General features: G+C 38.3%; 1 protein-coding gene and 1 non-coding gene across 4 annotated transcripts in view; one reads left to right on the forward strand and one right to left on the reverse strand.

The window, feature by feature from the left end:
* Cntnap2 (contactin associated protein 2) overlaps positions 1–27,520 on the forward strand; it is a 2,256,901-nt gene that overhangs the window by 1,466,455 nt on the left and 762,926 nt on the right. For all 3 annotated transcript variants that reach the window (NM_001427648.1, XM_039109027.2, XM_039109028.2), the window contains one exon: positions 2,428–2,628. In NM_001427648.1, coding sequence (NP_001414577.1) covers positions 2,428–2,628 — 201 coding nt within the window. The remainder of the gene's footprint in view (positions 1–2,427; positions 2,629–27,520) is intronic.
* On the reverse strand, positions 19–147 carry LOC120102681 (small nucleolar RNA SNORA17). The gene has a single exon (XR_005504301.1). It is a non-coding gene; the product is annotated as a small nucleolar RNA SNORA17 (small nucleolar RNA).

Below are 27,520 nucleotides of genomic sequence, written 5' to 3' on the forward strand. Positions count from 1 at the left end.
CCTGCCACTAGGCTACTAATAATTAGGCTGTTAATCTTTCAGATGTTCATAGGTCAGAAAACTGAGCACAGACATAGACTGTCTCCTCTCTGCCACCTAAAACGCATGTGAACGAGCAACCACACCTGTAAAGGCTCTAGGTGCAGGTTAATCCCAATCTTTCTTTAAAGTGTATGTGAAGTGTGCGTGCGTGCGTGCATGTATGTTAATGTATATGTGTGTGTTGTGTATATGAAGGCCAGAAGAGAACACTGGCTGTCCTGACCTATAACTTCCTTCTTCACTGGCTTGGGATAGGATATCTCCCTGAAGCCTGAAGCTAGGCTGACAGCTAAGTCTCAGTTATTCTTCTGTCTCTGACCTCCACAGCTCTAGGGTTAAGGGCATGCACACCATAACTAATTTCTTACATTATCATTTGAATTGCTTCAGTATCCAATGGGATATTTGTTTCTGGAAAGACGGGTTGTCCCTGGCTCTCCTTTCAACGTGTTCATCTATAGCCCAGGAATTAGTCATTTCTTCACAGACTCCAATTTCTTTTTCTAATAGCAAATAGTATTTAATGATGGTATTTGGTACAGGGCATAGAATCTTGTTCTGGAAAGTTTTATTCACTGTACTAAGTTCAAGTACGGGTCAACATTTCAAAACAAAGATATTGTCTTGGGTTCTTGCTGATGTTTTCAATTAAAATTCAAATAGAGAAGGAGTTTTAGTTAATTTAATTTTATGTAGCTTATAACCAACTCTACTTTCTCTTCCCTGAGACTCCCAGCTTCCCAAACCCAATGATAATCATTCTCTCACCTCAATCCACACTGTACAGAACATTTCAATCACAGAAAAGGAAATGTATTATTTCCCAGAAAGGACCGTGTGAAAGAGCATTTGTTCAGGAGACCAGGATGATACATATTCTGTTAAGGACAAACAGCTTTCGGGAAGGGTTATGGCTTGATGGACTGGAGGTCACTTTGGAAAGAGCCAACAATCGAGTTACCAGAAGGCAAGTGATAGGTTTCAAAATGAGGATGATTTTGAATGATGAGCTTCACCCTGGAGCTCCGGACAGATGTCAAAATCTAAACCAGAAATGATACTCTTTTCTCTTAGAAAAAGATCGTTCATTATTTTAATAAAATATCATTTTCTACTTTGTTCTTTTTGGCAGAACATAAGTTTGAGACAAGAGGACTGGGAATATAGCTCAGCAGCTAAGACATTGTGCTGTGAAAGGAGAAGGGCATGACTTCAACTCCCTAGCGCCCATGTAAAAGATGGGGATGGCTACAGGTTTTAGCAAATCCACTGGGCATACACATGGGCAGATCTTTGGAACTTGCTAGTTAGTCAAGCCTATAAAAACTGTGAACTTGAGGCTTAGTAAGAGACCCTGTCTCAAAATACAATATGAAATCATGTAAATGTGACTCATATAGAAATAGTTATTAATAAAAAATAAAATTTTCAGGAAAATGGGTGAACTTTGAGTGTATAATACTAACCAAGGTCATGAAATCTCAAAAAGAAAAGGAAAAGAATAAACATATCTTCTCATTCATATGTGGATCCTGGACTGGAATTTGTCCACATATGTATGTGAACAGCTGTATGTGTGGGTACAATATAACATTTAGAAAAAAATGATCACGGGAAGGTAATGCTAGGTGACAAGGACAGAGAAAGTATAGACAAAGGGATCCAGAGTTTTGGGAGCTGATATAATGCTAATTGTTTTTCTGGTTACAACCCTGCCATAGGTTTATTTTTCCTTTCTGTGGTAGATTAATAAATAAAAATGTAATTTGTAATGAGCAAAACTCCATTGCTTTAGAAAGGCCATTCTCAATAGATTACTCGGATTACAGGGTTTGGGAATGGGCAAGTTTTTGTCTGAGTGGCTTTCTTAATCTAGCAGAGTGACATTTTTACTTGTAAGTTCATTGCAATTAAATGATGAAAGTAAAAAAAAAACAGGTCATCAGATGATCTTGGCTGTGTAAAAAGATCAGTACTACAAAAGCAATTGTTTTATGTACAGTAGAAAATGATTGAGGAAAACACTAACATGGTCGTCTTCTGCGCTTGCAGGCACATACACACAAATACATATTCACACACACACCCACACATACACATGCATAAAACACACAACACACAGGCACACATACATACAACACTCCCATGCATACAGCACACATGCATATAATACACACACACACACACACACACACACACACACACACACACATACACAACTCTCTCCCTCTTTTTCTAAAATACTGTCAGGATTGCTCACTCTAACTCAGTTTTATACCAGGTTAATGAAAGTAACAGCTAAAATGTGGTTCAATTATCTGCTGACATTTGAAGAAGCGCTGGAGTACTAATGAGCCACTGTCTTAATTATTTCTCTGCCCACAGAGGACAAGGTGTGGACCATAGTGTCTCATGACTTACAGATGCAGACTACAGTGGTAGGCTACAACCCAGAAAAGTACTCTGTGACACAGCTCATCTACAGTGCCTCCATGGACCAGATCAGTGCCATCACCAGCAGTGCTGAGTACTGCGAACAGTATGTCTCCTACTTCTGCAAGATGTCCAGGTTGTTGAACACCCCAGGTAGGCTGTGACGGAACATTACTTTTAATTACTATCTCAGCTGGTGCTTGCAATTGCCTAAGCAATCCAACAGGTGTGGCTTATTATCTTATTGTCCAGTCTTCAGTCCTCAATGTGCAGATGGCTGTAAATAAGACCAATGTAATCACTGGGTTGGTTTTCTGGACAGTGAAGCTTCCAATGCATGATTATTTTAAAATAAGCAATGCCATTATTTTAGGTTTATGGATTTTCAGATTTATGCATATATACATGGTATGCTGTTAATGCTCGTTTATCAAGCAGTTGCCTTGGGCAAAAGTTTGTCAGAGCTACTTGTGAGCTTTCAAGTGATTCTCTTTGAGTTCCTCCAGTGTCTTTAATGTAAAGATGAAAGCCTTCTGAAGGCTGACTGCCAGGAAATCTGGTATAGAGCAGTGAGAGTTTTTAGGGCTCTCTGCTGTCATTTAACAGTATCTGTCTGAAGAAGCCCACTCTGAAGTTGTTTTCATGACAGTCTAATTCAGTGGTAGATAGTGTATGTGTGTGTGAGGGTGTGAATCTATATGTGTGCACAAGATGGTTTTGGGGTTTGGAGAATAAGGAAGCCCCCAAATTTATACTGAGAATACCTTCTTTGCAAGAAAATCTCATGTGTTGGGGTGGGACATATCATTAAATTTACCTCAGATTTACAACAAAATATGCAAGGATATGCATTATTTGGTCCATAACATAGCAGCAGAAATAAGCATGATTCTGGAGTGGAGGGAATGGGGCTTTTTGATTTGCAGTCTTGTGGTTTTCTAGATGTGTCTTTGGGATATTCATTGAATTTGAACTCCTTTGTGAATATTTGCTTATTCGATTCAGTAAGTAAAACTGCATAAGACATATTTGTCATGTGCAACATATTTTGAAATGTGATTTTAGAACAGCTAAATGTTTTAATGTCAAATGTAGGAAAAGAATGTCTGCTTTGGTGAGATGTTATATTAGGAATCGATGAAGCCTACAGTATTTAGAGAAATGAATGGTATTTTTAATGCCATCAAAAGCAAATGCTACACTGTAGACTAAGTCCCTACCCTGTCCTTCTGAAACTAGTGTGCTTGAGAAGAACATATAGGAGTTCGGAAAGGAGAACCACTGGACTCTACTGCCTGTAATTTCAATGTAATTGGTCTAAAGTAAACTGGAGATTATTCATTTAATAATCAATATTATAACATTGCATTGTGTTAAAGACTAGTAGGCTATGCAATGCCCTAAATAAATAGTGGATTAGATCCACAATTATTTGGGAGATGGTAGAAGAGCTAGACACAAAATAATAGATGATTTTGATATTTGGGCGTTTCTCTTGTGCAAAGCCTCATGATATTAGACTGTTCACAATGCATTCCATTGAGTATAGGAGAGTAAAACCTGAAAACGTAAAAGTGATTTGTTTACAAAATTAGGGCTGGTGTTGTTTGGAGGAACAATGTTTATGGTTGGCGTGTTGAATTAATGTGTCACCAAAAAAGCAGAGAGAAATTTCCAGGCTGATGCTGGGGAATGAATAGCAGTAGATGTGATATGAATGACCCTTCTGGCACTGGTAAGAAGCCCCGGGGTGAAGTGAATATGGGCATGAGTCTGGGTACAAGTAAATGCTACACTAGACTAAGTCCCAACCCTGTCCTTCTGAAACTAGTGTGCTTAAGAATAACATACAGGAGTTCGTAAAGTAGAACTGCTGGACTCTACTGCCTGTGATTTCAATGTAATGGGTCTAAAGTAAAGTTGAGATTATGTATTTGTTGTGAGTTCCATGGAAACTGTGTTTCTCCATGATACATATATGGTAGCCCTGCTACCCCAAGTGACTGTATTTGGACCTAGAGCTTTTAGGATGTAGGGATGTTAAATGTAGTCAGGATGGATATATCCTGACTCCATCAAGACTGGCAGCCTCAAAGAAGAGTAAAGAAACAACACTCTGTTATGTATGGACTTGTGAGGAGGACTCCAGCATGCCACCAGCTCTGTGAACCTACATATCCTGCTTCTGAAGCACAAGCTTCACTTTCCCACAGCTCAGCTGTATGCCTGCTTTGGGAATATTACTTGGCAGTTCTAGCAGATATATGGTGAGATTTCAGATGATGTAATTCTGAGAGAGCTGGAGACCGACTCTGAGAATTTGAGAGTTCTACACAGCCCAACAGGTGTTTCTGATACCCTTTACCACTCACAGCAATTTTGATTGGATCCTGCTTCTGTTGCTAGCAAACATTAACCAAGGATTGTGGAAAAATACAGGGCAGCAGGAGTCACTAATGAATCTCATTAGCTTGTTTCAGTTTCATGAGTGAATGTTCCTCACAGAGGCCCTGTTCCCAGATTTAAGTTAATTAGTTCTCCAGTCTTAGCATGGGGAGAGAAGTGGGACAAATTGTTCACCAGAAAGAAATCTTGGTACTTTCATTGATACAGTTGAATTTTCATTATCAAATTTTTTTCTAGTAGTTAAAATATATTAATTGTTTTTGAAAGCACAGTAGAGTTGCCAAATAAATATATTAATAACTTATAGTTTAGGTACCAGGAGAACCATTTTTAGGTTTAAGGCAACTAACCTTTAATTAACCTTTAATTCTCTTGGTCTTATGAGTAGACTTCCCTCTTTTCTTCACTTTTTTTTTTCTATCAGTCACAAGGAACCTCACACACCCATTACTCTCCTTTATATAACATGATATGCAAAGCTCCAGGAAAACATAGAGAAATGAGATAGTTTTAACTATCAAGTTGTCACAATCTAGAATCACCTCAGAGAAGTATAAATAAGAGGCTATATAGATCAGGTTGCTCTGTGGGAGATGATATTGATCATCATTTCCTTATTTAAGGGATGAGCTCCCCACTGTGGGTGGCAGCCTTTCCTAGGTGGGAGATCTTGAACTGTTTAAGAGTAGAGAGAGCTGACTACTTGCATGCATGAGTTAATTCATTGCTCCTAAGCCTTGACAGTGGGTATGATAGGAGTATTTCTTCAAGCTTCTGTCTCTACTTGAGCTGTAACCTTGAACTGTGAGCCAAATCCTTTTCTCTCTTTTGTTGTTCTTTTTCAAGGTATTTTATCCCAGTCAGGGCAAAACTAAAAATAAGTACTTGCACAAGAAAAACTGTATTCTACTTATGTTTTCAGAGAATCCAACACTGTGTTTTAAGACATTTATAGATTGTTATTAAACTGAAATGTTCTTAGAAAATTAGCATCATGTATGTCAGGCATATTTTAAATACTCTATCATTCTTTCCTTCCCCCTTCCCCCATTTTATTAAAAATATTCATGTCTTGTCCATTATATCCTAATTACAGTTTTCCCTCCCTTTATTCTTCCTAGTTCTGGCCCACATTTCCTCCCATCTGAAACTACTCTCTTTCTGTCTCTCATTAGAAAGAACAGGCTTCTAAGAGATAACAACAAAACATAACATGAAATATAAGATAAAGCAAACATAGTCTCATCAAAGTTGGACAAGGCAAACTAACAGAAGGAAAAGAGCACTAAGAGAAGTCACAAAGATAGAGACCCATACATTCACACACTCAGGAGTCCCATAATAATACTAAGCTGAAAGCTATAAAATGTATGTCCAGGGCCTGGTGCACACCCATTTAGGCCCTGTGCTTGCTGCTTCTATCTCTGTGAGTTTACATGAGCTATGTTCATTTAATTTAGAGGGTGTCGTTCTCCTGGTCCCTTATCTCCTCAGACTTTTACACTCTTTCTGCCTTCTCTTCTGCTGAAACACCTGACCATGCTGTCATTTACACAGGATCTGTTCTTGATACAAGCTTGCTAGTTTGAATAAAAGTGCATACCTTAAGACACTCCCTTAACAACCTGCCAGCATTTTTTTTCTAAGTAGGAACAAGCATCCACACTTTCTAGTTGCTCATTGAAATACTCATTTGAGGGCCACACACATAGATTTTGATGGTATTTGTTTGGATCTAGGAACGACTGCCTTCAGCAAACATTCATGGGTGCTTTTATTAGCCATCAGGAGGGAGCACAGTTTATGTAATGAGTAGTTAAACCTAAGTAGTTAGTTCTTTGTGTGGGGGAAAACTAAAAGGAATAGAAATTCTCTGATGGGATATATGATTACCTACCTTCTCATCTAAGTCACACTAATATTATAGTGATTTTAATCCAATTAGAACAATTTGTACATTTTGTCAGGTGAACTTCTGCCTCCACCTCAGGGTCCTTTTCCACATTCCCGGGTTCTCCTTACCAGGGGATCTGCTGTGTAGAACAGCAGACACAGGGAGGAGTGGCTAACACAGCGAAGCATCCTGTGTACTGCATTCTGTATCAATCAAAATAAGATAGGGGAGAATTTAATAAAAATCTTTAATTTGTTGTTTTAAGGAATTAATGCTTGCTGTAATTGTCTCCCTCCCCCTCTTTCAGGGTAGCGTCTGCTTTTAAATATCCATTTAGTCATTCTGTAACTAAGACTGAATTATACTGGAACTTTCTCAGAAGCATTTGTGGCACATTTTGGATGCAAAGTATATTCATTATAGTCATTGCAATTAGAATGAATATCAAATGAGGCTGTAATAGCTATGCACTTAAATGTTATTTTTGTTTTAAGAGGATTACTCTTCAGACGTCATTTGGGACTCTAACTTCTAAGACACATAGGACCAAGAATTAAAGGGAACATGGAGCTTGTGCATGTGTATTGATAAGCATTTACATATGCAGTACCATTAGCTAGCAACTGTACACTTATTCATTCAGCATTGGTTTCTTACAACTTTTATAAGGTGGGTAATGTGTGGCTTATGGTATTATCTCCATCGTTATTATAAAATTCCAATCACTTTTAAAATAATGATTTGAAGGCTAAGGAGAAAAACTCAGTGAGTAAAGGGCTTGCCATACAAGCATAAGGACCTGTATTTGATCCCCAAAACACACCTAAAAAGACAAAACCAAACAAATATAGAAATCTGCCTCTGAAAGGACTTCTCTCTCCAAAGGTAACCCTAAATAATAAATAACGGTTTGATGATTCCTTATAATCCTTTCTGATCGTCAATGTCATTATGAGTTCATTTGCTCTTAACCAATCATATAAACATATGGAAGCAAAAGTAATAAAATTTTTATATAGTTCCATGTATAACTCAGAATGAGGTCATTTTAATGGAAATTCCCATTTTATCCAACTTAAAAAAAGCAATATAGGTTATCCAACAGTATATCTTAAGTTTGATAACCTCAGAATTGAGAACATTATAATATGAAGGCAAAAATCATTGAAAATTTGAATCTGCTTCTGGAATAAGAGCGGTAAGAGCTTGAGAGGTAGTGGAGATATTTGGATTAAGTGTGGGGACTCAACTTCGATACAGAAAGTTGTCTCCTCGCTTTGCTTTCTCCACTTCCAAGACTTTAAACTTCTTCAGTTATTCATCAGACTATTGCGTAAGTTAGCAGAGGTCTTAAGGTTAAGATAACAAGTGGGATTTTGTAGAGTAGCTAATGCCATGGGCATCTTTAATAGCAATCTTTGCTCAGCATTGTCGCCCCCAGTCTCATTTCTTTCCCCAAGTTTGTTGTTCAAATCAAATGCTCAAATGATATTAAAGCAAAAGCTCTTTGTAAGAATCACTGTGCATATTTATGGAGAAAATATTTCTGAGAGTCTATAGTAATGCAAGTCAGTACAATAAACTGGTCGGCTTGACAATGGCGTGCTGGCAATAAACTCTGGACATTATACAAGACTATGCTGAACCTAGGTTTCCAGACATAGGAACATGGCATTGTCAGTTGAAAAGTGTGACTACCTAGTATGAACCTCAGCGATAGATTAGTCATACCCTAAAGCCATTTCAACTACAAGACCTAATCACACTACACAGCAATGTAAGTATACATTTAATATAAAATATACATTTTAACATTCAGAATAACATTTTCCTTTCTCTTGTCTGAGTATGTTTGTGAACTCCCAGCTGAGTAGATGTCACTAGTCTGCATGTGTGATGCGGAGTTCATGGTGTTTCTCTCCTCAGCCCTTGGCTTTTATTCCTTTGCCAAGGTAACAGGCAGTGTGTGCATAACATAGGGTTCAGGAAATTTGAGGGAGAATTTCCATGATTCTCTTTTTGTCTTACATGATGCTTTCTTTACTTATGGATGCCACTCTTAACAGTAAATTTCCTTTGGTTGAAAAGAGTGAGCTCAATCACATGTACTTGTAATTCTATAGAATGAGACTAAGGAGGTAGAGACAAGGCGATCCCTAGAACTTACCGGTGCCCTGCCCAGCTGAGTTTCAAGCTCTAGGCCAGTGATAATAAATAAATAAATAAATAAATAAATAAATAAATAAATAAATAAATGGTAGACAGAGTCTGAGGAATGACACCTGAGTTGCCCTTTTACATCTAAATGCACATAAACACACACACACACACACACACACACACACACACACACATACACGCACAGAAGTGCACCCAACCACCCACGTATATGTATATTTACACATATACACGTCACACATACACAATCACCTTATCCAAACTAAGAACTTGAATATGATAAGTCAGATGTTGGGAGACAAATACATTTTGATGCTATAGAAGTACAGTAATAATTAATAACCCCAGAGCTTTCAGATGTCTAAGGCATTTAAGTTACTTGGACAGGACCTGCTAGCCTGCTCAAAGGCACATATTTGTATGTCTTGGAATGTACTGGACTCATATATTTGCTTTACAAATCACATTATAGTTTCTAATTCAAAACCTTCTCCTGAAGCATTTATTCCATGCCTATATGAAGATTTATTTAATTGCTGAAGTGTGGTCGGTTGTGTTTCATGTCGTCTTGATGATATTTAGTGCTGTTTGTTGGTTTCCAGGGCTTCATTTCTTTTAATTTCTCAATATAGCCTAGTTCTCATAAGTCATACTTTTATTGCTTTGTTATGTTGGAAGAAGCCATATAAATTATCCATCCTTTTTGGTAGTTTACTATTAGATTTTGTATCTATTGGAAAGGAGTTATGTTCACAATTTTTGCCTGTAAAGTAAGCTGTGTAAAATTCAATATACCCTTGAAGATACTAAACTGTGATTTAGTGGCATCCAAAAGAGAAGAAAACATAACTTCAGCATTGTGACTTATAACCTATTTTTAGAAAAAAAGAAGTCTAAACTTTTGTGCATTTTTTTCGAGAAAAACATTTTTCCAACTTTTATTTTCCATTCTAAAAATGTTGGCTTTTAACTTTTGAAATAGAAGAGCCTTTTAAAGAACATTAACCAACTCCAGATAAAAAATGTTAATTTAAGTAAATTAACCTCACTGTTACTGATCAGTATATTAATCAGAAGGTTAAACGTTTATCTTATTGGTTATGGGTCCTAGTTTTTGTACTACAGCTTCAGGACTTAGTTCAATGTGACAAGCAAAGATACCACTGAAGCATATAATCGGGGACCAAAAGATGAGCTCCATTGGGAGAATGCTTCCGTAACATGCAGGAAGTCCTGGGTTCAATCCCCAGCACTACCTCAAATTACCATTTAATTCTCGGATAAGTCCCTAGATTTGCAGCACTTCTAGGCAGGAGTTTAATTTTAAGGCCATTATAGGCTAGACAGGAAGTTTAAAGCCTTTACTAAAGTTCCCTCTAAATGAAAATGTAGGATATCCAGGGCTTGGTGTGGTGGGAGAACTGGGATCTGCTGTTGTCACGTAGCATTGGTTTCTGTTGCTTATGTTCTTGCCTCTTGCCATCTGGTTGTCTCTAGTGTTACCTGCCCTTACTGTCTCTGACTGTAGCCTGTCCATCCTGTAATCCTGGTTGTGTCAGAACTCCTCAGAGTCCATCTGTTTCTGTGATCCTATGATTCTGGGATCCTGTGATCCTGAGACCCTGGATATGTCAGAGCTCCTGGGAGTGAAGCTGCCTCTGGGGACCCTAAAATCCTGGTGTGACCAAGGTCCTGAGATCCTGTTGTCAGAGCTCCACTGGAGTCAAACTTTCTCTGAGTGTTGCAGGAGTGGGTGGGGAGGCAGAGCCCTGGGTCTGTACTGGAGACAGATGCAAGCCAGGTTTTGTGGAGGCTTGATGACCCAGGATAGGGGAACACTAGGCTGCTGAGGCAGGAGTGGGTGGGTAGGGGAGTGGGGGTGGAGGGGGACAACCTCATAGAGGCAGTGGGGAGGAAAGATGGGATAGGGGGTGTGGGGGGGAAACTGGGAATGGGGATAACATTTGAAATATAAATAAATAAAATAATCAATACAAATTATAAAAACAAATAAGTTAATTAATTAAAAAGTAGATCCACTGAGTTTAAGAGGTAGAAAGAGGTAGAGGTGCTTACTGCCAAGCCTGATGACTTGAGTTCAATATCCAGGACCCAGGAAGAAAAGAAAACAATGCAAGTAAGTTGTCCTCTAATTTATCTCTATATGAATGCAGCTACACACACACACACACACACACACAGACACACACACACACACACACACACGAGAAAGAGAAAGAGAAATAGAATAAACAAATGTTTAAAATGAAAGCTAGGCAAAGAAAAAGGGGAAAGCCACAATTAGATATTGCCAAGCAAAGGACAGAGTGGCAACAGAGAGAAGGGCTGTGAGATACTGGGTGAAGCACTGACAGGCGGTTAGGAAAGGCTCAACTAGAAAAAAATGCAAAGGGGAATTAATGGTGGCTGATTCATGTGCGTTCCCCATGCCTCAGGAAATGTAGCATATAAGCTAAAATGGAAGAATTCACCCAAGTTAATGAAGAATAAAATGGATGAGTAGTTCCAGGTTAGAGCTGGCAGCACTTACTGATGCTGAAATGAAGACCAAGCAGGGCAGAACTTAACTGAAGGAAGTGAGAGGTTGGAGGAGAGCCTGAGGCCCTAGAGACAGGACAGGAGCCTGAGACCAATCCTGAGCCTCCTTTGGATTTCACACTTAATTTTTTTTCTTTGGAGGGGAAAGGGTTGACCACAAGCTGGAAATCCGGGCTGTCCTGTGGATATTGGACTAGAAGACAGCTGCTGTAAATGAGGAAAATTCCAGGGGTGGCTCAGGTTTCTAACTGGGAAACTTGAGCAGTGATTCTAAGCCTTCCTGGCAAGGCTGCTCATTAAGGGAAGTCTGGAGAGTGAACTGTTTAAAAGCTGGCACTGAGAAGATAGGTGCTCATCCAGTCTATGATGGCACATAGGGCACAAATCCTTGTAATTGGCACCCAAAAGATGAACGCAGTCTTCCCCTTTACTGCAATGTAAACATATCTAATAGCTAAGGTGAAGTGCCAGGTCCCATGTTTCTGTTCTTGTGTTTGTATTACTATAGCAGAGGACACTCCCAACCTACCTATCTTTGTGATGCCATTAAAGTTCTGACTTTGCCTCAGCTTCCTGCTCTGCTTTGGTTTTACACAACCTGCATAATGGATGCTCCATAGACCCATGAGTCTGAGATTTTAGCTCTAGCTCTTCCCAGAGAGAAGCATATAAAGTGTGCTCACATTTTATGAACCAAAACGAGACATATGCTTTGCCAGTCATAACTATAGTGGAGGGAGAAATGTAGTCTTTCTGTGTATGGATGAGCACAGCCAAGGTAGAAATCTGTGCCCAGTGCCAGATGCTCTGTAGGATGAGGTGTTATGGGAGGAGGGAAAACAGAAGACAGAAGGAAAAGAAAAGAAAACCAGTTAAAGGGGGGGGGGTGATAATGCAGAGAGGATGTGGCTATCAGAAAGGACTTTTAACAATCAAAACTAACTAAATCAGACTACGGAAGCTTTTTCATGGAGCTTGATGTTTATAAAAGTATATATACATAAAGCAGAAAATGAATGAAAAGGAAAACTGAGAGGTACCATAAAGAGGAACCCTGCCTAGGCGTAGTTGTTGGAGGCCACTGTAGAATGAATGAAGGAAAGAAAGAGTTCATGATGACGTTCAGGGTGTTGAAAGGTGGAGGGGTGGCTAGATAGAGGAACCTCAGGCAGAACCAAGGGAGGAGTTAAGTATTGCTGATAATGTTAAGGATGAGGGAGTTAGAGGTTTGCACATTATAAAGGAGTCTTTATAGGAAAACAAACAAAAAAACCCAAAAACAACAAAAACAAAACAAAACAAAAACAAAAACAAAAACAAAAACTGTTCCTAACAAGACAGAAAAAGGAATGGTCATGGTTTTCTTTTATCACTTGGGACCTTCTAAGTTCCAAACTTTCTGAGCTCTGAGGTGAGTCATCAAGGACGATGCACCCTCCATAAAGCAGTAAGGGCCGATTATTTCTGCATTTAACTCGCGCATGCGTGGAGAATGTGTTTATAGTTCGGTTTCCTTAGTAAAAGTGGGAACACAAACACTTGGTGAGATTGTTTTTCCTGTCAATTCGGAGAATCGACAAATTGTCTTCTTATGTTCTTCTGGTTAAGACAGAATCTAAATGTTGATGCTCAAAATTTGAATTCAAGTAGATGCCCTTTCAAGACAAGACTTTCTTTTAAATAAATGTAAATTTATTTGTATGAAAATTACAGATATTAGATTTATTTTCCTTGTAGCTATGTGGCTATATATTTTCTTAGGTCTCTTACAGGACAATGACAATCTCTTCTAAACAAAGATTAGGTGTGAAAATCATAACATCAGAGAGACTATATGATCACTAAATTTTAATTGAAAGTTACCACATGCTGCATTTCTTCTAATGTGTGAGAAACGTGAGCTGATAGAATTGCACTCGAACTAGTTAAACCTCAATATATTAAGAGATCATACAGCCGAGGTTTAATAATTTACACTTTTAGTTTGTTATAAAGGGGCATATAAATGAAGAAATGAATGTCTTTTATCCAATTTCAAAAAAAAAACAAAAACAAAACAGTAGGTTTGTCTTGTTTTTAAAATTTTCATACTTAGGGACTCTTCCTCACTGAAAAAACAAAATGACCTTTGTAAAAATTCTCCTGAAAGATTGGATAAATGAAATAAGATGTATATGAATTCTTTAATGACAGCAGCACTTTAGGCAAAGATGGAAATGTTGAGGATTTTCAATTTTAATACTCTTTTGTGAATATGTCCCCCTATTTTTGCTTACATCCACACATATTTTCTGTCAGAACTAAAATTGGGCCAAACTAATTCCATTACTTTCCTAACTCATATCAAGTCATTAAAGATTTTAACATATGAATATTTTTAAATTATCCATTCTCATGACACTATAAAATGAGAATATACCTGATTTGTCAGATATTATGAATTGTGCTTAAAACCTGTCTTTGACACAAGATACTGAAATGATTATCACTTTTGCTATGAAAATGCTTTCTCAGATGCATGAGGTACCCACACCTATAATCCCCACACTTAGAAAGATAGGCAGGGATATCATAAGTTTGAGTACAATCTAAACTATATAATAAGATCCAGTCTCAAATTAAAAATAGAAAATTTACTCTGGAGTCCTTAGAATAGTACTACAGAATTGCTAACTTCCTCTTTTAATGTAATTCTTTGACGGGTGCTTTGAAAATACAGCCTGATCAAGCAGGGTGCCTTCAAATAGCATTGCCTTAAAAAAAAAAAAGCTGGTGTATTAAAGTGACCACAATAAAATCACTGTGTTCATGTGTTTTAGAATTTATCATGATAAAACAGCAAAACAACTTGGAGTCCACTACAATTTCTAGCAATGTGGGCACATTTTGTGAACTAGATAATCACTCTGCCTGCTTGCAGTGGTTTCTTTAGGAGGGAAGGCCAACAATCTTTGGGCTGGCAGGGAGGAAGGGAAGGAAGTGGGGGATCTAGAGTACTGTTACAGAGAGCTATTGCTTCATCTTCACTCAGGCACAGAACCAGGGAAGGATGTAGATGGAAATTTGTTGCCAGGTACTGGCTATGGGATTGTGAGGCCTAACTAAGCAAAAATGAGAGGCTCATCTTGAGGAGAGACAAAGTAGGAGAGAGGCAGCAGCCAGCTGTAGGTGAAGTTTCTTCTGAAGGATGTTTTCGACCTACGCTCTAGGATTCCTAACCATTGAAGGAAACCATGGAGATAAACTAAAATATCTCTTATGCAAAATCCACTCTGCAATTCCATCACCTGGATTTGTCATTTATAAGACTGGACATTGTACATAAGATGACAAAAGATTCATCATAGCCAGTGAAGATTACCTTTAAGATGAGCTACCACAAAAATCCAATTGTAGGATGAGAACTTCACTCCCTGTTGAAGAATGTATGGCTGCACCATCATAAGCCGTCGGGGCATGCCTGTTGTGGATGAGGGATTGTTCAAACCCAACAACTTTGCTTTGCTGATTAAGGTGCAAGTAGATCTTGTGTCTGTCCAATTGCTAAATAAAATCTTCTGCCATTGAGTGACAATAAGCATGATGCTATAAATTCAGATGATTTAGGTGATTCATTAAAGAAAAAAGCTCTTCCATTTCCTTGTGCTGTTTCAAACGAGGCTGCAGATGGCTTTATTCCACATTTGAGCAAGATGGCATTTGTCATGGGGACATAGACTTCACTCAGTAACTCTTTCAACAGGCTGCTTCAAAGGAAGTCTTCCCATTGAGAGAAATGAACACACACTTGATCAAGTCTTCTACCAACCAATATTACTCTGCAGTATTTCCTTTTCTAAATCTGTGGTGTTTGTGTGTGTGTGTGTGTGTGTGTGTGTGTGTGTGTGTGTGTGCATGTGTTTTCACATAATGTGAGTGCCTGCATATATGGATGACAAGAAAACTTCAGATATCATTCTCTGACATCATCCAGCAATTTTTATTGAGTCAGTTCTCACTGAACTTGGAGTTCACAATTTAGGCTAGGTTGACTGGACAGCAAGCTCCAAGGATCTAGTTTTCTGTACCTCTCCAGTGCTTGGACTATATGTATACACTACCATCCCACACTAGTGCCAACTCTGGCAGGCTACATGACATCTACAAGGTATTTTCATCTTAATCAACAAAGCATCTCAACTCAACTCACTAAGTTTCCAATCTCCATCTCAAGCTGTTGCTGGCTACTCTCTGCCCCAGTAGCAGCCGCCCTCTTGCAACTCTCTTGGTCTGAACTCTGCTCACATCCCAACATCCTCCCACTGTGGTTATTTTCAACAATCCACATTTTATCCTTTCTGTCTAATTAAAAAAGAACTTTTCTCTCAAATGTAAGCTGAGCATAGTTGTTACCATTCTGTGATTATGAAATACAAAATACCTAACATCCAGTCCGTTATTTTTGTCAACTAAATAGTACAATAAACAGTCAATTTGCTATCTGGCCCTTAACTCATATCTTTAATCATCTCAGCTTAGTATATAATAATAGTTATAGCGCTGGTTCAAAATGTATAGTATAGGCATAATGCCTATATGAGAGTAACAATATTAATACCAATTTTATATCAATAAGAAATTTGTACTAATGAAAACTTTAAATTTGTTTTTAAATAAATTCTGTACCAATGTAAGAGATTATAACTTCAATTTACTAACAAATATAAGGATTTCTACCAAATGAGATTATGGCTGCACAATCAATTTTTACTAATTTTTACCTCTTAAATTATGACCATTTCTAAATTCCCCAGAAAGACAACGTCAGAACAACCAATCTCAGCCACCAAAATCCAGGACATTGGGCTGACAACTCTTCATAACTTCTTCAGGTTAAATATAGGTGTTACAATATCTTGAAGTGGTTGAGGTAGTATCCTACCACATGGGGCAGTTGTTTGGCCTTAGGAAGGCCACACCAATGACTGTTGAAGTTTCTAATGTCTGTCCTGACTGGATCTGGCTGAAAGTCCCTGAGAGCAAAAGTTCAAGCAGGTCAGTTTAGCAAGTCTGTCAATGAGACTCACCAAAGCATTCTGTAATATATAAATCTCAAAATAAAATTTCAGTATCATCAATTATCTTATGGATTCAGTCAGTCTGTGTAGGGTGTACAGACTAGTTAGGATGAAGTTTTGTTCTTTTTTGGTTTTCTTTTCTTGAATCTAGTTCTTCAGGAGGTCTCCCTCTATCAAAACTGATCCATATACCTCTGGAAGGTGTCCAGAGCCTAAACACCTTTTCTAAAAAACACAAAGACAAAACCTTTTTCCCAAATCAGCATATCCATTAGTTGGCAACCAGAAAAGCTTGTATATTGTACTCTGTCCCAGAAAAATAATATTATCACAAAACTCAAAATCACACCCATTTTGAAAATGAAAACAATTTAAAATAAATGAAGTAAACTAAACAATACTACTTTAGTCTTCTCTAATCTGTCATGTGAGGAAACCAACCCAAAATTCCTGTGGAGCCCACATTAAGAGAATATGAGCCTCTTGCAGACCAAAATATACCATCTATCTGTTAAGCTCTCTACCTGGAGCATCAGACTTCCACTCACTCACAACTTCTATAATATACGTCTATTATGTATTCTGCCTGGTGTTACAGACTTCTATTTTTCCCTGTACTAGCTGTGAATTGCAGGCAGAATTTCCTGTGTGACTCAGGCAAAATCGGCACTCTCTCCTTCTAACTATAAAAACAATTTAATCACACTACTATTAATACCTGTTAATAAAAAGCAGGAAGCTTGTCAAACCAGGATTTTAACCCAAAATTCCTGTGGAGCCCACATTGAGAAAATATGAGTATCTTGTAAGACTTATTAGGACATTATATCTTTATACCATCTGTCTGTTAAGCTTTCTACTTGGAGCTTCAGACCTCCACTCACTAGTAACTTTTATAATATACGTCTGTTATGTACTCTGCCTGGTGTTACAGACTTTTTTTTAGTTCTGAATCATGGGTGAAGTTACCCCACATGAGTCAGGACAAACTCTGTATATAAATCTATTCTAAAAGCAAATAAACCCGTCTTTGAATTAAGCCACACCCTTGGCTCTTTGACTTAGAGTTTCCTGTTTCTTTTCATAGCAGGGAATCTAGATCTTCGAGGAGAGATTTCCACTCTGTTCCTTTGTTTTAAGGTTCCTGCACTTGAGTCCATGCGACTCTTCTGGCAGCACCACCTTTTTGACTTAGAACATAAAACTCTAACTCTCAGGCTGATAATATTAAATTTGTACTTCATTCTTGCCTAACAGGTTGGTTCGCCACTTGTAGCAGTAAATAATAAAAAAAGAATCTACCAACCCACACTAGTGCTGCTCCCAGGCAGGCCACATGGCGCCTGCAGGGTATTTTCATCTTAATCAACAAAGCACCTCAACCCAACTCACTAAGTTTCCAATCTCCATCCCAAGCTGTTGTTGGCTACTCTCTGCCCCAGCAGCAGCCTCCCTCTTGCAACTCTTTTGCTGTGAGCTCTGCTCTCATCCCAACATTCCCCCCTCCATGGTTATTTATATGGGTTCTGGGATTGAACTCAGATCATCATGCTTGTGAGCCAAACCCTTTTCTGACTGACATTTGCTCTTGACCCTCCTATACTAACATTTTTTGTTCTTTTGTGTGTGTGTTGATTTTTTATTATTACTTTATTTATTTATATTCTATTCATTGCTCCTCCTTGGTCCCCACTCCCACAGTTCCTCATTCCATTCTTTCTCCTCCTTGCCTATAAGAAGCTGTTCCCTGCTAGCAGCCCTCCCCATTCCCTGGGGACTCAAGTGTCTCCAGGATTAAGCACTTCTTCTCTAACCAAGGCCTGAATAGGCAGACCTCTGCTATATTTGTGTCAGAGGCCTTGGACCATGTATGTTCCTTGTTGGTGGCTCAGTGTCTGGGAGCTTCCTGAGGTCTGGGTTAGTTGAGGCTGTTGGTCTTCCTATAGTGTTGCTCTCCCCTTCAGCTTCATTAACCATAATTCAACCACAGGGGTCCCCGACTTCAGTCCAATTGTTGGGTGTAAGTACCTGCCTCTGTCTCAGTCAACTGCTGGCAAGTTCTCTCAGAGGACAGCCATGCCAGGTTCCCATCTCTAAGCACACCATAGCATCAGTGATAATGTCAGGCCTTGGTGTTCCACGGTGAGATGGATCCCAAGTTGGTCTGGTCATTGGCCTGCCTTTTCTTCAGTATCCTCCTCTTCATTTTTGTCCCTGCAGTTCTTTTAGACAGGAACAGTTTTGGGTCAGAAATTTTCATTGTGGGTTGGTAACTATAACCCCATCCCTCCATTTAAAGCCTATATCTATTCTGGAGGCAGCCTCTTCACGTTTCCTCTCTTTTACTAACTTCAAGAGTTGAATCAGATTTCTCTGTCATACAGAGTAAAGGTGACAAAGAAGCCCACAATAGCAACTTTAGAAGAACTAATCTTTATAGACATGCCTGTGAACAAAATAATACATATATTTTATGTTAGAGACTAAGTTTCCGAAGATATTATTTTTCCATCTATGAATGATAAAACTTCTCTGGATTCTACTAACTATTATATTGGCTTACAAGTTACCAAAGTAGTTGCTAGGGAAAGAGATTTTAGGGAACAAAGAATAATGTTATGATGTTTGTTTTAGCCAACATGACCTTGACCTCAGATTGTAAATTCCCTTAAGGACCTTGCCCAGTTTTTGTTTTCTCTTGGCACGTGATCACAAATGTAAGCAAAATGTATAGTCCTTTATAGATAATAATGCATAATAATAATAATTATCCCTGAATGAGATTTTGCTAGTGATGACATGACAGGAGAAGAGTAACATTGATATTCATTAAATACTTACCTGAGAATGAGAGTACATTGTCCTATTACCCCAGCTCAAACATTTGTAATCACACATCACTATATCCATTTTATATATGAAGAAGTGCAGCCTTACCAGAGCTTATCAATTCAATAACAACAACAAATCAAATATCATACTGAGGCAAAACCAATGTTAAAATACAAATTTATATGTCTTTATGACTCAGGTACTTTATACCAAAAAAAAAATGAAGAAAGAAAATATATGAGATCATCCAATAAAGGAATCACTTGGAAATATCTATTAATTTCTTCCAGACTACAGTATTATTATGTTATAGCATATTTAAAAATTAAAGGCTGGGTCATTTTGCTAAGTAGCAGGGCAAAAAGAACATTTTGAAAGATTCGAGAAAGCCTCTCTGAATTCCTCCTATCCAATATTTTCCATTTGGCCCTGACAAGTATTTTAAAAAGACAATGGTGTGGCTGACAATTTGTTTGTGAGCATATTGGGAAACATTTGATGGGAAAGAAATGAAAACAAGCCTTTCTTTCAAAAGAGTCTTGACTTTCATGTTTTAATATCAAGATATTTCAGAACATGCAAATTGCATGTTGATGAAATTGAAAAATGTTACAAAAGGTTATATCTATTTCTTTCCAGATAAAATATGAACACTCAATGTTGACATTTTCTTTCTTAAAAAAATCTTTCCAGAAGATACTCCTATACGTACACTTAACATAAATGATACAACCAATGCTGCCTTCTCGCTTTGTTAATTTATTCTGGTTTTCAGAGAACTGATAGAATAAGGTAGATCAGAAATGGGTTGGTCTGCCCAGTTGGCAAAGCACCTGATAATCTGTAATAGGACGTTGATAGAGACAGACAATTCCACTTACTACTTGACACAGGACATTTGCTTTTAAAGTAGGGAGTTGTTTCCTGTTTGGAAATGCCTCTGCTGAGGTAGATCTTGTATGTGACTGAAAGGAACAACACAGAGAAGACACAGAAAGGAAGCACGTAGTGGGGCCAGAACAGAGAACAATGTACAGGCAAGCAGGGGAGATAGCCTTGAACATGCTGGGACAGCAAAGACAGTGATACAACTAGAGCAAGCCCACTCCACAGCCAGCCTGCACTTCACTGTTGGAAGCCACAGTTTATACATAACTGTATCTTAGTTGACCCAAATCCATCTACCTTTGGAGGAGGCAGTCATTGCAGCCATTCTAGAAGCCAAGCCTTTCATTCCATCTGTATATCAAATCGTCAAAATGGTAACGTAATCAAAGCAACAAGAATGAGCAAATGGGCAGTATGATCTTCAAGTCTAGGGGAAGAAACTTTAACCCTGATCAGAACAGACAAAGCTTTTGGCTCTTTAGCTACAGCTCTCTTCACTGCCTGGAAAGAGTATAGTCAAGCCAGTCTGCTCACTGTATGACAGCCAAGAAGATATAAGAAAGAGGACACATGCAAAACAAACAAACAAACAAACCGTAGCCCTCCCGAAACCCATTAAAACAGCTGTTCTCATTGGGGAGCAAAGGACCCTTTCTCAGGTGTTGTATATCAGATAGAAACATTACAATTCATAGCAGTAGCAAAATTACAGTTATGAAGTAGTAATGAAAATAATTTCATAGATGGTGTCGCCACCTGAGGAATTGTTTGAAAGGATTGCAGCACCAGGAAGGTTGAGAATCACTACATTAAAGTATGACTCCAAGAATGGGCTAACCCACTGATGAGATCAGAGCCTTCACAATCCAAAAGCTCCTTAAAGTCTGACCGCTCTGTACTGCTGCACAGGGGACCAGAATTTTACTACATGGGCTTTTGGAGAATATTTTGTACCCAAACCATAATAGACACTAGTATACCTGTAACTTTAATTTTTCAAATACCTATCTTTAATGATAGTTCTTAAATGTTTTAACCTCCCTTTTAGCCCAACCCCACTCGAGGTAGTGGGAAAGAAAGAATACTGGGGACATGGACCTGTTTAGAAAGGTTCTTTGGAGCAACTTTTATCTGCACTGTCCGGAAATTGGCAGCTTAGTTCACAGGTTAGGAGCAGCAGCTCCATCGCTCGCAAACACTTCAGGGATGCACCAGTAGTCTAGTTCCATAGAGTTGGGATAGTAAACAGGAATCAGTGGTGGCATGACCTAACAGAGATAGCCAGACCTCAGCTTCAGCTCCAGTGAGCTGGAGGGACCAAGAGAAGTTCTTGGCTGTGTTTCTCTCAGGGAAGTGAAGATTAGCGAAGATGTGAGACCCACAAGTTTTGCATAGCTAGTTCTATAAGAAAGCCAAGCTCAACGTCCATCACTGTCTGTGAAGTCCTATTTATACCCTCCAAACATCAAGTGTCTTCCACATGTCTTGACTCTGCACGTGTCTTGCCTCAGGATGTGTCTTGCCTCAGCATGTCCACTTGTCTCAGCTGACATCACTTTACCAATCAGCCCAAGTCTGTAGAACAGGCAAGAAACTGTAGCACAGCACCAGAAGTTTTTTTGGTGTGTTTCTCTCTATGGAGTCCCAACAAATACAGCTCAACTGTGAAATTGTAAGGCAAACCAATATATGCATGTTGTTAGCAAAGAATCCTTTCATGTGTTTGCTTTAGCAGAACATCCTTTCTCCTTTATCTGCTTCTTCTAAATATTCTTTCACAAATCTGCCTTAGTCTTTCACCTATGCCCACTTCAGGAAAACACTCCTATATTTGTTTGTCCCAGCAAAACACTTTCCAACACAACTAACTTTCCAAAGAACTCTAAGTTTCCATTTCATATATCTGTATATGAATGCATGTATATATGTCTGTAGGTAAACATATATCCATATGTGGAGAGATATTATAGCATATATTAGTATATTTACCAATGTGCTTGTTTCTGTGTAGGAATAATACAAATATATTTATACACATATATATAACATAATATTTATATATAATATATAGTACATATACATATAGTATATATATGTACATATATATATATATATATGCTTTAAACTATCTGTAAAAGAATTATCCAAACAAGACTTTTCTGCAGAAGTTGCCCCTAATGTGATAAAGTAGTTGTCAGACTTCCAGGCTATGTGAAGCAAACTTCCTGGAAATAGCATTATGCAGAACTTACAGAAATGTTATCTCATGGTATTATTTACATGCAAAAGATTTGCTATTGAACTTGAGTACAGCATTTGGAAGGAAAGAATCAGACTGGAGATAACAAAGAGTTAGTTTATAGTATTCAATTGTGAACTACAAGTTAATTAAAGGCTAAAAGCAACATTAGAAAGGCAAAAGTAAAGTGAAATTATGTTATAGTTTTATAAAATTAAATCAGTATTTAATACTGGATAGATACATATCTGGCAAGAGGATGGGTTTTTATCAATAGAGAAGATAACAGTTCTTAATAATGTTAAATTTATTGTAAATAAAAGTAATCTAAAAGAATACTATGAAGTTCATTTTTAATATTCAAAATTTTAAAACTTTCTTTAAAAGCAAACTTAGAGCAGTTGGCCTGTTTTAAGAGTCACTTGCTGACAGGAACTAGACCTCTCTACTGAAATGAATAAAATATGTGCAGGCATGGTTCAGAAAAAAATCCAAAAATCATGAATGATCTGAGCAGAAATATAATTGGGGTTATATTTTAGGAGGAAGGTCTATAAAAGAGAAGTCCTGTGAAAATAAAAATAATGTTGGACTGACTTGGAAGCTTCATTTCTAATGAGAAAGTAGAAGAAAAGAAAGACACTGTACTTCACTTATATTAGAAAGGATTTAGCAGAGATTGAATCGGCAGTGACTTCTGAGGAAAGAACAGTGAAATGCTGGTCTGTGTATGCCACCCAGACATGTCAGAAAGGAAAAGAAACTTGGTTTGCAGCATCAGATGCTAGTAGATGAAATTACAACACACGGAGAAGACTCTGATGCTGTCTGTCAAGAGAGCTGACGTTGCCTTAATGAGTTTCCTAGAATTCAAAGCCAGACTCTTCTGGCAGAACCTGATTTATCAGCTCACTCCAGTTTGATCTGATTATAATCAGAGTCTGTGAGATTGAGATCTACAATCAAAATGTCATTAGATTGACTTAAAATAAAAATCTCACTGCTGAAGGGATGGAATGGCTTGGCTGCCGTTTTCTGTGTGGGCAAGATACATGCAATGCCAAATTACAAACTTGGATGCCAGTATATTAATTTGTAATGAGAAAAATATAATGCTAAGGGGACTGGACATGCAGGTTGTCTAGCCTGCCAAATCTTTCCCTATGGGGCTACCATGTGGGGAGCCAAATTAGAATCAGATGTTTGCTCCTTGAAGTTGGAATTGGAACATGGAGAGTAAATTAGAAAGGTTGAAAGTTAAAAGCAATGAGCTGTCGTTAAATAGTGGTGCCTGCTCCTCTGGCTTTAATCTGTCTAAAGTCAGCATTGAACTTGATCATTCTCCTCTCACCTCCATCCTGTCCGGTTCTTCTATGCCTGCCTGTTCCCTTTTGTTTGGTTAGATTCTTTGCTCCTGTAGGTCCCCGTGAAGACATCAGCACAGAGACATTTACTCTCTTCTTGGTGATTTTCGTTCCAGTCACTACAGTAATTGTTAATATTTTAATGTGGCATGCGGTGGAGTGTCTTGGACCTCCGCACTGACAGTGGGGTCATCAGCTGATTTCTTAAGATCCTCCCCACCCTGGACTCCTGTGGTAGAAAAAAAAAATCTTGCCACAATATTATCACATGGAGACAAGTGAACTTCCTTTTCAAATAACGAGTAAACCAAAGGAAAATCTGGGTGGACCTAGAAGGTGTGGCTTGGATGTAACTGAATCCTGAATCTTTTCTCATTTCTCTGAGGATGAAAACGTGACAGCTATTGATACGCTCTCTTCCTTGGTCCCCCATAGGGATAAACTAGAATATGCATATATGATATGGTGTTTCTTGGGAGCTTTCATGGATATTTTGTTCATTTGCTTCATATTAAAGCTTCCAATGTGAAACTGTAAGGATGAAAAACACTTGCTCAGCAAAAATGTCTTACGGCATAAGTAAAACACTTACTCTCTGGAAGTTTTTTCTGGTAATAAATACTGCCAAGATGCAAAAATTCACTGGGGTAAAGAGACCTTATTATCTATTCACACGTTCTTAAATATACTAGAAACAGGCTATGTGTTTGTTGCGTGAAAGTCTGTTGGAAAACCATCTTAAGATAATACAAAGAAAGCTGAGACAGAAAACAGACAAATAGCAACAACTATGAACAACATAATTAATTCAGAGCCAAGTATATTAAATTTGTTTAAGATTGACAGCAGGCTTACTCCTGAGAAGGAGAAAGCGAACAGACTGCATTTACTTGAAAGTACTCCCGGATCCTACCAGGCTGTTGCCTAATGAGGTGATGTAGTAGAAAGCACCATGGATGCTGAATTTGCATAATGCCTTTTTTTTCCTCTCTCTAAGAGATTGCTTTGAAAATTACAAAGAAACTGAAATGAGGTGGAAAACAAAATAACAAAACACAAACATGTCCTCAGTGTTTGCAAATATTAACAATAATTTGCTGTCTTCTGATTCATTAGTTTTCCCAAGAGACTACCTGGATGTCCTCAGAATGCAAAATGATGCTTAAATTAATGACTGCATTGGGATCTATATTTCTTTATAACTATGCCACTTGTATAAAAATACTTGTCTTTGTTTATGAGCTTGTAAACTAGTGGTGGTGGTGGTATGAGTTACTTTGTGTTGCTCTGTGTCTGTCAACCCTTGCCAGTAGCTCTAATTTATGTAGTAGATGAGGTTATCCTCAACACGGTTTTTTAAAAAAAAACAGTCTTTAGGCCATCCATTTTACATATTTCTCTTTGTAATGGAACTTTGTCTTCTCTTTCCTGTTTTAGGGTAAGCCCACATACCTAAAAGAAAGAAGGGTTTTGTTTGTTTGTTTGTTTGTTTGTTTGTTTGTTTGTTCTACTCTGATTCCTAGACTTCTCTACTAGCCCAGGGTCCAACCCTTAACCCCCATCTCTTTCTTATTACTCATTTTATGAATTAGTGAATGGCCTAAGTCTTATACTGTCTTCTTTATAAAGGCAAGAAATACTCTGCTACCAGACATGTTGGATTTGTTGTTTAATTAAATTTTTTTATATAAAAAGACTTCAGTCACTGCATCTATCACTTTAAAGATATTGTTTTGCACCTAAAAAACCTTCCCATTCCATTTTGATTTTACTCATTTATTCATTCACTTTCCGAACCACTGTTGATTGTTCTCCTACTCTCTGTAAAACGCTAGGCTAATTTCTTCTGAGGTTAATGCTGCTGCCGAGGACTATGGTGATGTCTGTGGCCTGTGCTATGGCAGACAGCTGTGTTGATATCTGTGATCTGTCCTGCCACTGAAGATTATATTGAGGTCCATGTGGATGATGTTGTCCTGTTTTGTTGCGAGAGACCATGTGGAAGTCCACGATTCATGCTCCTGCTGACTGTAAAGGGCAAGGAAGCTCCTTTTGTAATGGTCTAGGTGACTGCAGACTCAACGTTGAGTCACAGAAGGCTGTGACAGCTGTTCCTCTCCCCTGCCCCCCCCAAGTAACAGTCTACATGGAAAGCTATTGAAAACTTTTAAAATTTGTGATAAAGATGTGTAACTTGCCACATCTGTGGCTTCAGGAAGGGGTGTGGGTGAGGAAGGACTCGGTTTTCTTTAAGCAGCTTAGCCACTGGGAGTTTGACCATGCTCAGGTAATGATATGGACAACATAAACTGGACTAGTCTTTTCTTTTCTTCTTCCCCTCCTCTTCCCTTTTCCTCTTCTTCTTTCTCTTCTTTCTTTTGGTGGGAGGAGCTCACAGTGCCACCAGTGCCATCTGTGTGAGGGCAGATCTGAGAGGACTAGGAAGGAAGTATGATCAGGGTACATGATGTGAAGTTCCCAAATAATCAATAAAAATACTATGTAATGTTTTTTTTTTTTTAAGTGAGACCTTTAGGAAGTGATCTCCTATGAAGGATATTTGCAACAGGTTTCCCTTACAGAAATATTGGATGGGATAAAGCTGTTGAGGGTCTGGAATTATATTTTACCTAATATTAGCCCCCAAAATATACTGTGTTAGGTCTGGGTATACCTCAGTGGTATACAGCATTTGCCTGGCACATATAAAGCAATAGGTTGGGTTCCTAGCAATGAAAACTATGAACTTTTGAGGGGGCGAGGGAGAAATGGAACCCCTGTCCCCTATCAGACATCCCCAAACACACACACCTACCACCCAACAAGCACATTCAAAGGTAAACTGCAATGCTCTAGCCCTGCTGTCCACAGGTGGCCATCTTGTGCATCTATTAGTCTTAATATTCTCATTAATTTTCAAAATAGACCCATCAGTACTTTCCTATAAAATTCAACACTGACTTTTAATATATTTCCTATAATGCCTATAATATGGTGCACATAATAATCAAGTGTACAAATCCTCTCCTGATTTGGTTTATTACAATCGTAATAACACCTATTTTGGCCCAATTTGCATCTTTACCTCCTCAAATATCTACTGTCTTTAAAAACCATCTTCTCAGACTATGCATCTCCACCAAAGGCTAAGAGTAACATCCCATTGATTTCAGGGGTCATTTAACCCACTGATGGAAAGGCATTCTCTCTTTCTACATCTGCTCCTACATCAAGGGCTGATTACTATCGTGCACTGTAGCTCTTGGCAAAACTAAAGATAGCAAAGAGAATTAAGGTATCAAAATTAGACCGAAAAATCAGATCCAACTGCTTAGGAGTGTAGCTAAGCAAGATATAATTATCCAGCTTATAATTGCACTAGGGCTGACCTGAAGTCATCTTCTTCCTGTTGTTTTGTTGTTGTTATTGTTGATGTTGTTGAGACATAAATAACCAACAAGAGGGTATTCAAATATGTGTGGAAGTAGATAATGAAGACTTTGCTGAGGAGAATGGGTGGAAGCAATGGAGAGAGAGATTTGTAAGGGTGGGACTGGAAAGAGAGGAGGGAGGGGAGGCCGTGATTAGAATAGAAAGTGAATAAAATATTGCTGTTGCTACTACTACT

The sequence above is a fragment of the Rattus norvegicus genome, chromosome 4 (assembly GCF_036323735.1).
Source record: "Rattus norvegicus strain BN/NHsdMcwi chromosome 4, GRCr8, whole genome shotgun sequence".
Classification (NCBI taxonomy): Eukaryota; Metazoa; Chordata; class Mammalia; order Rodentia; family Muridae; genus Rattus; species Rattus norvegicus.